The sequence below is a fragment of the Notothenia rossii genome (assembly GCF_949606895.1).
Source record: "Notothenia rossii genome assembly, chromosome: 10".
Taxonomy (NCBI): Eukaryota; Metazoa; Chordata; class Actinopteri; order Perciformes; family Nototheniidae; genus Notothenia; species Notothenia rossii.
In genome coordinates, this window is record NC_136908.1 from 28,722,178 (window position 1) to 28,736,462 (window position 14,285).

The window sequence follows — 14,285 nt, forward strand, 5'->3', positions numbered from 1 at the left end:
ATTTCATGTAGAGCTGTTGAGGCATTCACCGGTGATATAAAAGTGAAGATTGGGGGACGATGGGACCGTGTCCATTGGAGTTACAGCGACACCGTGTGTTATGGCGAGGGATCCGTTGCCATGGTAACGCCATATTAAGTAACATCGGATTTGACGTAGAGCTGTTCAGGGCCGCAGTGTTAATCATCATGTGAAGTTTGGTGGCGTTCTGAGCATGTCAGTTTGAATTATGACATCATCGTGTTCCATGGCGAGGGATGGCCTAGCATCGAGCGAACGCGAACTTTGGCGCCAAATCACAGCTGCGCCGTGCGAAAGAAAAAAAGTTCCGTGATAACTTTAGATCGCCCAAAAAAGTTCCGTGATAACTTTAGATCGCCCATTTGTCGAGAAGCTACCCGACGAATTTGGAGTCGTACGGATAAATTCCCTAGGAGGAGTTCGTTAAAGTGCGGAGGACGAAAAACGCGATAAATCGCGTTTTTCCAACGCCAAATTCAAAATGGCCGACTTGCTGTACGTTATTTTATACCCCTCCAAGAGGCTTTTTTGCTCGTCTCCGCACCCTAGATATGCGTAGCGAGTTTCGTTGGTTTACGTGAAAGTTAAAGTAGGGGGAGTTAACGTTAAAAACGGAAGTGGGCGTGGTCTACGCAATTTTTTATGCAAAGTTCCGGTACCAATTACACATCGCTATTTTCACGACTTGTGATGCGCATGCGAAATTTGGTGAGTTTTCACATATGTTGCGGGGGTCAAAAGTGCACGCAATGTATTCAAATAATAATCAGAAGAATAATAATAATAATAATAATAATCGGACCGATATCAATCATGTTTATGGACGGCCTAGGATGGCCGAGTCACATGGGCGCTCGCGCCCATGTGACTCGGTTGGCGTGGGCTACCTACTGTCATGATTTAGGCCACTTTTGCCCGTCTTTTGCCCTGTTTTGTGTGGGTTTTGCATGGTTATCGCTCGCGTTGCGAGCGACTAAATTGATCCTACCGATATCAATCATGCGAGTTGCAGTCACGTGGGCTTCGCGTGATTGGGCTCACGCGGCCTATCACCCGTCATGATTTCCGAACCTTTTCTGTGCTTTTGCCGGTCGTTTTCCCTGTTTTGTGTGTGTTTCGCAGGTTTATCGGTCGCTGCGCGACCGATTTCAATAGGGTCTTCGCCGACCTAGGTCTCAGACCCTAATAAATATGTTGTGACTAATTATTGATGTACTTGATACAGTAGTAGTATCGCTTTGCATCAGAGTCCTGATCAGCCTGTTGGAGTCCTTAAATGGGATTAAGGTTTACTACACTTGGAGTTTATTATTTCCACCTTTGATTGGTCCTACCTTCTAAAAATAGTCGTAGGTGAAAGAACATCCACATTCAGAAATAATCCTGTTATCACAGTGTTCTCAGCGTGTCTGGACAGGACTGTGGGATATTGGAGGGATGATAGAAGAGCAGATATGCGGTAGATAATATGATGGATTATCAGACAGATAAATCTGAGACAAGAAAAGATGACATAAGAATGTCTGTGTGTGTGTGTGTGTGTGTGTGTGTGTGTGTGTGTGTGTGTGTGTGTGTGTGTGTGTGTGTGTGTGTGTGTGTGTGTGTGTGTGTGTGTGTGTGTGTGTGTGTGTGTGTGTGTGTGTGTGTGTGTGTGTCTGTGTGTGTGTCTGTGTGTGTGTGTGTGTGTGTGTGTGTGTGTGTGTGTGTGTGTGTGTGTGTAGGTGAAGGTTGAGGATTCGGTGAACGAGGTGGAGCTAGAAGAGCTGACCCCTGCCACAGAGTACACTGTGACGGTTTACGCTTTGTACGGAGAAGAGGCCAGCGACCCCATGACCAGCCAGCAGACAACACGTGAGTGTCTCACACACCACTCAAATTTTCTTTACAGCTAAATACCTCGCCAGAAAATGTTTTACCCTAAGATGAATCATTTCTCACTCAAATGTTCCAATTCATTGTTAAGTAATTTCCTCAATTAGCAATTAAGCCATAAGAGTTGAAGCTACAGATGGTTGTTAGCAGCAGCTGTGTGACAGTGTTGGGAGCGATCATCATGCATTTCCACATTAACAGTGATCCGTTTATATCCGTTTACTTTAAATAATAAAACGTTTTACTTTTTATAAAATTCCAGCTGTGTATCATACTGTTTAAAATATTTGTCCCTCCGCTAATAGTGACCACCTGTTCACCTGTCCTAAATTAAAGAGTAAAACACAGTAAATCATCAGTAATGTCAAAAATAGTGACATCCAAAAATGTATACATCCCAACACAGGGTTATCACAAACATGCTCAGCATAAGTTTGGATTGATATAAGTTACGTATATCGATCCTAATAAACTTTGCAGTGAGCAAGAGAAACTCCCTCTGGAAGGAACACATGGAATTTACCCTCTGCAGACCATTTACATGCACTAAAACCTGAATATACTACAGGAGCAACACACTCTCACTCCCTGAACGTCGATTCTGGGTAGTGTAGTGTTTTATGCCATCCTAAACTCCGAAAAAATATTTGTTTCTCCGAATCGAAGGGGAAAAATACAAAAGCATTGTACACAATTTAAACAATCAATGTTGTGTAATTAACAGGTATAATCTGGTGTTTTTGGGTTGATCACCCGGAAGTCCCTCAGTGGTAGCCATGATAAGTGCCGTTCGAATTCTCTAGCTGATAGGAAAGGAGGTTTCAAACTTCCTTTATAACCTCCTTTAGCTTAGGAACCACTGGACCTCCCTTGACAAAAGGACAGGAGAAAATGCTGCCCCACAATGCCTTGCAGCCGCAGCATTTGCCGTCACACAACAGTCGGCCGTTCACGGAAACAACCGATAATTACCGAGAAATGATATCATGAACGTTACGGTGCTTATTACGTTTTTTAAAACGTATGTGATAAGTTGCCAAAGTGCTTTGTTTTGAACTTGAATCAGTATTATAATCAAAAAGAGAAATATGAACGTTAGTTTTGACTGAAGTGATCAAATAAAGTCAACATTTCACTGAGCTGTGTGGGGTCTGTTCAACTTTTAAAAGATGTTTGAATGGTGATTCACAGTGATAGATGTTAAGGACTAACGTTTATAATAAATACATCTGTATTGATCTTCAGGTATTTTCCTAGTTCATACAATCATACGTATTGGGATCATTTGTACTAATGTGGACCGGAGGGAGAGGGTGACGAACATAAGTTTCACATTCCTTTTTTATTTAAATTCCAACTTTGGTCATGAAGAATATGTTTCTCTGTTGTCCACATTCATAAAGCATAAAACAACATCATCAGAGCATGGTGCAGAGTCTTTAGATGAGTTTACAGTATTCCCTCGTTCTTATTATACATCCATGTTGTAGTCCGCTGTATAGAACACTGTAGTTTCCATAGTTTCACCACAGCAGCAGAAGCACATTTATGACTTCCGCTGGCGCATCATAAACACGTCGGATAGTGAAAGTGCAGTCGGATTCTCTAAAGTACCGCGGTCTCTTCTCCTAAGTCCTTTTGAATTCTATCCCTTAACCCTGTGACGTTTCACTCAAAGGTCAAGGAATAGGAGATAGGGTTAGAATTTAGGAGCTGATTTTTGGATTATCCGACCGCAACCCAAGTTTAAACCAGTCCTTTGAAAAAGTTACAACATCCGGAAAAAATTTCCTCACTCTCCAAAAATGGACCCTCAAAAATATATAATCACACACTCATACAGTAATTTGAATATCACTGAGAAACATCAAAGAGCTGTATTGACTTTCGAATAAATTCAATTTCATTAAATTCCTGACGACGTTATGACCCTCTGAACTCAGCACATATTTACTCTGCATAGATTTACTCTCAGCTCTCTGGTGTACTGCAGGAAGGAAACCACACAGAAGTTTACATTGAGTGCACTTGTTTTCAGAAACCAGTCTGTGAAGTTTTGGCTATTTCTAAAGATCAGGAGTGTCTTTGAACTCAAGGGGGAAGCATCGGATTTATCGGATTAGCACCCCCTCACAGGTTCTGTGATCAGCTGTTGCATATTGTTTTTGTTTGCTCAGTTACGTGTTTCTTTCAGGACAGCTGCGGCATGTTTAAGTCGCGTCCCGGCACGTTTTTAATCTGGCAACGACCGATGCCAAAATCTCTGCATGCACCGGCCTCCGGCTTCCCCTCGTGCTATGTTTTGCACCTCACTTTCATTTTTAACAGTTTTGAAGCTTTGTCTCCTCCCCCCATCCCGCACCATGCCCACTAATTAACGTTTTATGAATCTTTTTTTAAGATCTGTGGCCTGCGGCTTTAAGACAGGGCATGTTTTTGTCCTTTGTGATGCGTGTAAGGCTCTGGATGCAGGTCAGATAGGGATGCTGGCGGCTGTTAGAAGGAGACAGTGGTAGTTTTTGGGGGGGTGAGGTCCCTCTCAAATTATTTTCAAATTCTTTCATCCAGATCATTTTGTTGCATTCAGATAGTGGTTCATATCTCTTTAGGTATATTTAATTGTTCATTCCATCAGTGCCAAAAAATATCCCCATGAATTGCCCCTGAAAGTCAGATCTGTTTTTGCAGTGATTTTGCCTGGAATGGAGATTGGGTGCACGATTTTATTTCATCAGCATTATTGAAATGGATATTCTATAATATACATTACATAAGCCAGAGGACACAATTCTTCTCCTGTCTCACGTTCTCTGATGCATCTGGACATGCGGGAGATGATTTAATGTGCTTTTCACTCAAGAGTGTTTATTCATAATAATCCAAACACCTTCTCTGTGCCTTTAAACGCCCCTGATCGGTCCCTCATCTCATCCAGATATGTAACCTTTCTTGGCATTGTTGTAACAATGAGCTTTAATGACAGTGAAAAGAGGTCACCACAGCTGCAAAAAAAGGGACCTTTCTAAAAGTAAAAAGCAGCGTGATCGAGATTAAAGGTAAAGACTCTCCAAAATCTGACTTGGCTCTGTTGTCTACGGACAGTGGATTAACAGTTAACAGATAATTATAGCATACTATATGACAAAACACAGGCTGTTAGATTGTTAATTAATTTCTTATTTTCATCAGTCTAATGATCAAATCATTCCCAGTCCATTACTTGTTTTGACCTCAGGTTCATGTGAGTTGTTGTTTGAAAATGTTTGGTATATGATAACTTGTCATGTCAGTCGAAGAAATGTGTAGATTGACTTTCCACAGACTTCCTACCATCTTATCACACTTTTTCAAGCCCTTTTCACTTGATTTTAGGGAAGTGTTTGTCGTTAGATGCCATAAATAAGGTTTTTGGTAACAACAGCTTAAGAGATTTAAGACATAAAGTATGTATGTAAATACCCCACTGGTGATTTTCTAAAGCTTCTTTGTGTCATCAAAACAGCGGTTGCTAACAAGTGATTAAGTAAGAGTACAAAAAGTCGTCATTCTGAACATTAGCCGCCTTTAGCTTAGCTGTGGTGATGCCATGTGACCATGATGTACACTCTAAAAACAAATGCCTTGGCTCAACAAAGAAAATCAACGCAACAGTTTGCATCGATGTTTATTGAGACAACTTCTAATGAAATTGTCTTAAACCAACAAAGTTATTTGAGTTAGGGGAGAAGGCTTTTCCTCTACAATCAGAAGTGTTTTTAATTACCACTTACTTAATAATTGGTAGCATAAACACAAGTTTTGAAGTTGATTACTCAAAAGATTAAGTTGTTCCGACTAGTTTTACCGCATGATTTGAAAGGAATTTTAAGTTGGATGTACTTAATTACCATCATTGTGAACACACGTTTTTAAGTTGACAAACATTTATAAATTAAGTTGCTCCAAATATATTGTATTCAATAGTTTTTTTTCTTAGCTTTTTCATGTTTTTGCCTTTTTAAAGAAAGAAATTAATTGATTCCACAACAAAAATATTACGCAATTCACTTTTCATTTTGAACTGCAGTTGTTTATTTCAACACATGATGTTTCAATCAGGAGAGAATTCATTTTGTTTGAACATTTATTGACATATGCCATATGATAAGGTGCGTGAACACCTGAAATCACAGCTGACTGCAGGAGAGAGGAGAACCATTTTATAGTTTGGCTGCAGCACGTTGATTGGCTGCTGGAGAATGAGGTGAAATGTAATAGGTTAAAGAGAACGCCTGTGATGAGCTGATTATATGCAGCTGTGGAGTGAATGTATATACACCCAGTCTTCCTGAAATAACTTGCGCTGAGCTTCATTTAAATCTTGAAAAAAAAGATAAATAACACAAATTTAAATTGCCCCACAAATAATAAATAAACACATTAGCCATACCATAGGAAATGGGCACACAGCAAATAAATGCTGCCATCACATCGAAGTTAGAGGCCTTTGCATATTTAAAACCAGTGCCAAATATGTAAAATCTGTAAAGCTTTTGAAAAGCTACAGTAACAAACTCTCAATGGCCACCAACCTGCAGATCACACACATCAAATTTACAAAAGATGTAACAAAGATGTTTACACTGCCGACAGTCATTATTTCAAACATTATGAACACATTTAACGCAGAATGCTTGCTCATTCATTTGTTTGCCTCGACCACGATGGTTGCCATCGTATGGTCAGATCCTGGGGTGGACCGGTCACTGATGAACGCGATATTCATGTCCTTTTGAAGCACATTAAATAATAGCTTAGCGCATAAGAGATAATGAATTAGGTAATTGCATTTTAAACTGTCACTCTTAGCTAATTCAGAGCCATTATTACCAGCTGCTAAAGCAACGCTGGTATTGTTTTCACCTATTGAGTCTGCATGTGTGTGTCATCATGGCAATGTGGTCCTGAAGACACACAGAGGTGGTTTTGAGTACTTTGCCTAGTGTTTAAATGCATGTGGACAGATTTTGTCAATCACAACCGTGCAAGTTTTAGTGTATCTTCTCATCTTTTTTACAGGTTCCATACAATATTTGAACTGGTTAAGTGAAGAGCAGAAGCCACTTTTCAAATTGTACACAATCCTTTTCCCATGCCATTGCTGTCAACACCTATCCATGCTGAACGTTGCTAAGATATTATTGATTGGGGTGCGGCCAAAAGTGCAATATGCTTCAAAATGTAACTGACAGAGAGCAGTGCTTTTGTCCTGTGTTTTTACCAACCCACTCTTCAGTCTGCGTACAAATGACACAACTTTACACCTTGGAAATGCGTGCAATAGATACGCAGAAGTCCGATTTTGCGTGCATATGATACGCTAACCATTCCCATTGAGATCTGATGCCGAGTTTTGCGTGCATATGATACGCCACGTTTTGTCCGTTGGGTCTTGGTAGACCGGAAGCTGTGGGGTTCATAAAAACATGTTCTTACTCAATACCAAGCCACGATTATTGTTTTTATTTTAAATCGTATAATGTCATACTTTTTTCGCCGTCTGTGAGGAAAAGAAATATGGCTCAGAGCTTCAGAATAATGAAATCTGTATTTTTTAAAATCTTTTTTTCCTTCTAATTTGTTAATATTTTCTAAATAACACACTGTTATTTACTCAACAATAACACACAATTATCCTGTTTTTTATTTATTCGTTTAATTCTATAATCTTGGGCTTTTAGCCGTAAATAAAGTCACCGGAAATAGACGTAGACAGTAAACTAATTACCCAAGATCCTCAGCTTGAAGCCCGGGATGTTTTAGCCGCAATGCACGTTGGGATATGGTGTTAATGCGATATGATATCCGAAAAATAAATCAGAGTTTAGGATGGCCGAAGACACTACACTACCCATAATCCCCAGCTATCGTTTGGGACTACAGTCCCGTTGACAAACCCCTTGGTTAATCTTCAAGCTCTTGGATTGGATGTTGGAGCGGCAGTGCGCCAAGGTTACGCCGAGCGTCAAACTCTTTGAAATGGAACGAAACCACGGCAGACTATTCAAAACTGGACTTGAACGCCCCCCCAGAACTACACATTCTGGCTATTGTGTTTCGCAACATGTTCTACTATGGCACGTCTCTACTGGGAATTGTAGTTTTAAAAGGCGTTTTCGTTGTTCCCAAAATTAGAAGTTGACAGTATTAAACTGTGTACAGCCCTGGAGGTTTAGGCGATAGGACAAATGTGTACAAATGTAAAACATGTAATTACTAAATGGGTGAAAATCGCTTGTCTCCATAATGGGCAGCATTAATATATACTCACATGACAGCTCATTGTTACTTTGTAATTTTACTCCACTACAATTCAGAGGTTAAACTGGTATTTGTCCTCCACTACATTCATTTTAGTTACTTTGCAGATTCTGATTAATGATGTGAAATATAAACAACCCTTAAAGCAGACTTTAGTTACACCTGAGTAAAATTCAGGGAAGGTGATTGTCAAGTGCCAACAATCAGGAGAGATATTTGATAGTTGGTGCTTGAGAAGACTAAACATTTATCTGCAGATCTCTATAAAGTATATTCAATACTCGTTATTCTCTACTAATAGTTAATTAAAGACTGTATTATGGCTATTTTGCACATCCCTTTCAAGATTTTCAAAAATGTATTGACATATCATATACACAACTACGGTGTAGTTATGCAATGAATGAAACACTTGGGTCACAGGTTCCTCAACAGTGCATTACAAGACATCTATTAATATGTGTGTATACCTCCACCATTAAACTGTCAAATTCTGCACATTTCTTTTACTATCTACATACATAAGAGTATAATTCATATGTATAATATCAGCTAAAATAAGTGCTTCAACATAGTTAACATTGCAGGAAAGCAATATATTAGACGTTAAGTACTTTGTCAGGCTTAATATATCTATCTGCAGATAGATACCTCCAAAGCTTTTTTCTTATTTAAAAGAAGACCTTAACCTAAAGTATTCTTTAATGTTTCAATAAAGCCTAATTAGTTTTTCTGTTTTGCACCTCCTCATATTCATATCTTTGTACATCCAACACTAAACTGTTTTATTGTAGAGATCACTTACAGTATCTTCTTGATTTTTTATATTCTATATTTCTATCATTGACCTTCTACTTTCCCCCGATGAAAGTATGTACTCTTAATATTTTTTTCATCAAATAACCTTATTCAACAAAAATAACATTATTCAACAAAAATAATTCAATAACGTGCTTTAACCACTAGGCGGTGCACACAAGGTTCACACAGCATACTAATAATAACTGTTTATTATTAGTGTAGGACACTTATGTATGTATAACATCTTAAGATGTGTAGTTTTATTCATGTTTTTACATAATTGTACAGGATATTGCTATACTATTTCTCATGTTTTACTTCTAACATTAATATCTGATTTATAAAATATCACAAACAGAAAGGTATATCCGTCATTTAATGGTAAGCTAAGACTATTCTTTCAACTCAGTATTTACATTCTTATATTCAAAGAAAATCAGTAATATCTTTAAAAACTACAAGTCCCTTTCTATCAGCTGTGCACCTTTATGATGTAAATACAGCCTATCTACCAATTGGATCAAATATAAAAGTCAGCCGAATTAGTATTGATACTGCGAGGAGACGTATTGTGTGAAAAGAAATTGAAGATGTTGTTTAATTGCTGATATATTTATGATCCACCTCACGTATTCAGTTTGGACGGCAGATCTTCCAGTTTGTCTAGAAGTCTTCTGATCAGGGCTCTGTAAATAGAGAACTACGGCAGATATGTAATATGTAATGCAGCCGAACCGTGTATTACAATGCCGTTATGTGATGACTTCCAAAGAGAAAAGCAAGAACACTCGGAATAAAGTATTATTTTCTTTTTTTAAAATGTTTTTCAGATTTCATATTGCATTAACACCATATCCCAACATGCATTGCGGCTAAATAATCCAATCACCGAGCTTCTAGCTGAGGATCTTGGGTAATCAGTTCAGTGGGTTTGTGTTGTGTATCGCGATGATGCTCGAAATGTCCCTTTATAGGCCTGCGTCTGTTTCCGGTGACTTTATTTTGAAATTCAGTTCCTGAGAAACGGCTAAAAAGCCTGAGATTATAGAATTAAACGAATAAATAAAATCAAGGATAATTGTTTGTTATTGTTGAGTAAATAACAGTGTGTTATTTAGAAAAGAATAACAAATTAGAAGAAAAAAAATATTTAAAGAAATACAGATTTCATTATTCTGTGGCTCCGAGCCCCATTTTTTTTACTCACAGACGGCGAAAAAAGTCTGACATTATACAATTTAAAATATAAACAATAATTATGGCTTGATATTGAGCAAGAACCGGTAAGAACATGTTTTTATGAACCGCACAGCTTCCGGTCTACCAAGACCCGACGGACAAAACGTGGCGTATCATATGCACGCAAAACTCGGCATCAGATCTCAATGGGAATGGTTAGCGTATCAAATGCACGCAAAATCGGACTTCTGCGTATCTATTGCACGCATTTCCAATGTGTAAAGTCGTGTCATTTGTACGCAGACTGAAGAGTGGGTTGGTTTTTACAATGTATATTATGTATATATGTATATATTCTGAATGGGTGACTGCCAACAACTTGCATTTCAATGACAACTCTAAATAACGATCCTACCTCAAGAAGCATGTCCTTGATCTGCTTCACCGAGATTCATTTTTAATAAAAAGCGATATCACAATAGTAACCAAAGTATTTTTACTCTCACAGTAGCCTCTACTACTTTGTACCCTCTCACAGAACTATTCAGTTCAAAGGCTGCTAATTTTGGTCAAACAGCAATTTGCCTATACTGTACAGTGCAATTACAAGGCCATCTACTGTATTTGAATGACAAAAGATGACACTCACCTTAAAATGTCCTTTGTGTATTTCTATTTGTCTTAACTGTCGGAACTTCTCCAGGCATATTAAGTGGGAGTGGACTTGAAATCCTTAACTCAAGGTGTAGAACAATGAAGTTATCAAGCCAATTGCATTACTTACTACAACTTGAATTTTGTTTTAAGTCAATTAAGGCAGGAATCAGAGTTCAAATTACACACAATATTAAGTTGATGTAATTACCAACATTATTACGTCAACACAACTTATAAATTAATGTTTGCAATTTAAAATGTTTATCTAAATCAATTAACTCACATTTTTATCTTGCAACCATGCATTTAATTAAGTGGAGGTGAAAGGTCCCCTGAATTAGTTTTTAGAGTGTTGTCTGTTTATAGTCCAACGTTAGCGATTGCATTTACGCTCAAAAGTCAAAAAGTGTTCATATGTGGATATTATCCTGCTGAACAAAATGTCTATCTACAGGGTGTCCGCGGGGTCTTAAAAAGTATTAAAAGTTGATAGATCAATTTAGCGAAAATTAAGGCTATTAAAAAGTATTAAACGGCATTTTCCAAAGTATGAAGAAGTCCCACAGCAATGACAACATGAAACACCCTTTAATTTACTGAAACGACATGTCAGGAAACCCCCTCAAGGCGGCCCCATGCATAGCGCGCCGTAAAATACTGCTTCTTATTTTAAGTTTCGTTGCCTTGCTCCGCTCTGTGGGGGAGGGGGGGGCACTAAACGACTACGCTAACGATAACGGGTCCCAAGGTGGGTAGACCGGCATACGCAACGCTCTGGGGGATCCAACGGCTCCGTGTGTAAGCCCTATACACAAGTTATTGAGCCGTTTCCGCTCTACATCCTGAACTCCTCCCTTCGATGCAATGCACTTCCGTTTTGGCGGACTGGGTTTGTTTTGCTAGCTAGCTCCGTTGTGCCGACAAAGCACTGATATCGCAGAGACAAAGAGGATATAACAATTACAACATGAAGAAAAGTGGTTCGGGAACTACGTGTGCGGTAGTTGGTTGCAATCACTCGAGAAAGCACCTGAACGAGTGGTTAGATAGAGAGTGCTACGACCACAAACCAGCACCCAGCACCCAGCCATGTTGTTCATTAAATACAGATAAACACAACAAATACTGCATGCATTGTATTTTTTAATATTATATATGAATATTTTCATAGTGATGTAATTGTGTGGGCTGCTTTTATATTTTAATTTGTAATACCTGTTAGGATTAAAAATGTGATCTTTCTTGTTGAAGCCATTTCTTTAGTTTCCTCTCAACAATTAATTCATTCAGTGTTATTTATGTACAGTATGAGCTTAATATGAATGATGAACTGTGTTAAAAGAAATTGTAGCACTCTAAGGAACATATGAAATGCAATAATGCAATAACAGTGCAATAATTAAATTAAATTACATCAAACTTTATTTTCACTCAAACAGTACAGGCACATATGATATATTGCACAGCATAAAGAGATCATGTAAATTGTGCATTATGTAAACAACAGACAACTGTTGGCTCCTGTGGGCATGACCTAAATAAGGCAGTTTATTTTGGTTTTATGCTGGGCCACGTCGTCATGTTATCCTCCCAGTTTTGCACTGAATTCGGGTGGGGGAGAGTAACGCCATCTCCAGTCAAAGAAGTAGAATCGTGTTCCCAAGCTAGCATCACTGTTAGCATCGAAATCGCTGTGTTTACACCAGTGCCCGTCTGACTGTTTACATCGGTTTACACCGACAGACGCTGTGCAAAAGACTTCCGGCGGAAATGAAGTGCATTTGTGTAGTGTCATGGCGCTACCCGTGTTTTGGCGCGTAAACTTGTCTATATGATCATTTTCTGATAACGATGAAATAGCCCCGCCTCCCTCTCCCCGCGTCTCCTGCTGCTGGGCTGTCAGAAGAGGGGGAGGAAAAGAGAGGCAGGCACAGTTTATTAAATATTATTATATTATTATACAGAGTACAGAGTCGTTATCGATTTGTTTTAAAGCTCAATAAATAACAAAGAAGACCTCTGACTGGCACTTTTCTAATTTTGTACGGAAGATTTAAACTTGAACGGACATGTTGACCGGCGGAACATTTTTTTAACGGAAAATCTGTCGCACGGTCCCCTCGTTCCTTGGAAGAGTCGGAGAGGTGGGTGTTTTTCATCTGATAGTGGACTACCTGAGAGATATACAGCAGGAGAACACGCCGTCCACCGCGGAGAATAAACAGAAGGGCAACCATGGCAACCATGCTCCGGGGTCTTCTTCGCTGCTTTTGGTGTATTTTGTGGCGGCAGCAGCGCCACTAACAGGCCTGGCATATGTACTACAGCGTTTCCAGCATTTCCAGCGGTCTAGTGTGAATGGACACGTTAATGAATTGAATGCGTGTGAACGGAAGTCTTTTTTGCATTTGCGTATGCGTTTTACCGTATGCGTCCTCGTGGGGCCGGGGTCTAAGCCAAACTATATCCGGTCACAGAGATCTGCTATTTTGAAGTAAAGTCAACCCATATCGATCATAATGTAGTCTATATTAAGAACGAGAAAAGTGTTAACATATATATCGTTTTTTGTAAACATATGACAAATGTGTGAGGGTGATGACGTCAGAGCATCGTCCTATGTGCCAGGGCTTAGCCCCGGACAGCCCCAGCCCAATTGAACCCCTGGTATTTGTGAGGGAGCTCCTATATGGCATTACCCTAAGCTCACCAAAGTTTAATATATTTCATAGTTCAAAGTTTTGTCAATTGTTTTGTTTATTGGTCAAATACTGGTTTCTAATGGTTTCTGAGGAGTTTTACTGGAATTAAGGAGCACAGAGTACAGAAGCAACAAAGCAGCATACTGCATTAAACCTGACCTTCACAGAGAGGTTGAAGTTCATGTGGAAAGGAGGCTTCAGTAGTCTGTCTGCACTCTGTTTAGTTGTGCTATCTTACAATCAATATAGTAAATGTGAGGTAAATTGTGTCGCCAATGTAACCGGTTAGAACTCAAAGTTGCGATGAGGGTCTTAAAAAAGGTCTTAAAAGGTATTAAATTTGACTTCAGGATTCCTGCATATACCCTGATCTATCATAAACGAGTTCTTGATCAAAGATCTTATTTTCGGCTATGATCTTCAATCCAATGAGGGAGTCAATGCAATGCTAACTTCAGTGTTGGTGTACAAAATATTGTCATCACTGCACCACTCTATTCAGCCACACTTTTAGTAAAGTATGGAAAATGGTGATAAAGAAAACAGTCTTTCACTCCAGATAGTATTCCGATTTCTTATTCAAATAGCTTTTAATCATTTTGCCAAATTGTGACATTTCAAACACTGCTCTGCAAAGTCACCCTGCATCTCTGTGAATGGGCGGTGCAATGTAGTGGATATTCTTTATACGGACACATACATTTGGAAACTTTGGAGGATAACCTATCTCAAATTGTTTTAATTTCCCAGCCT

The 14,285-nt window shown here is 38.9% G+C and overlaps 1 protein-coding gene across 2 annotated transcripts in view; it reads left to right on the forward strand.

The window, feature by feature from the left end:
- Positions 1 to 14,285, forward strand: part of col14a1b (collagen, type XIV, alpha 1b) — a 219,327-nt gene that overhangs the window by 99,424 nt on the left and 105,618 nt on the right. For both annotated transcript variants that reach the window (XM_079654484.1, XM_079654485.1), the window contains exon 13: positions 1,743 to 1,872. In XM_079654484.1, the coding sequence (XP_079510610.1) occupies positions 1,743 to 1,872 (130 nt within the window). The remainder of the gene's footprint in view (positions 1 to 1,742; positions 1,873 to 14,285) is intronic.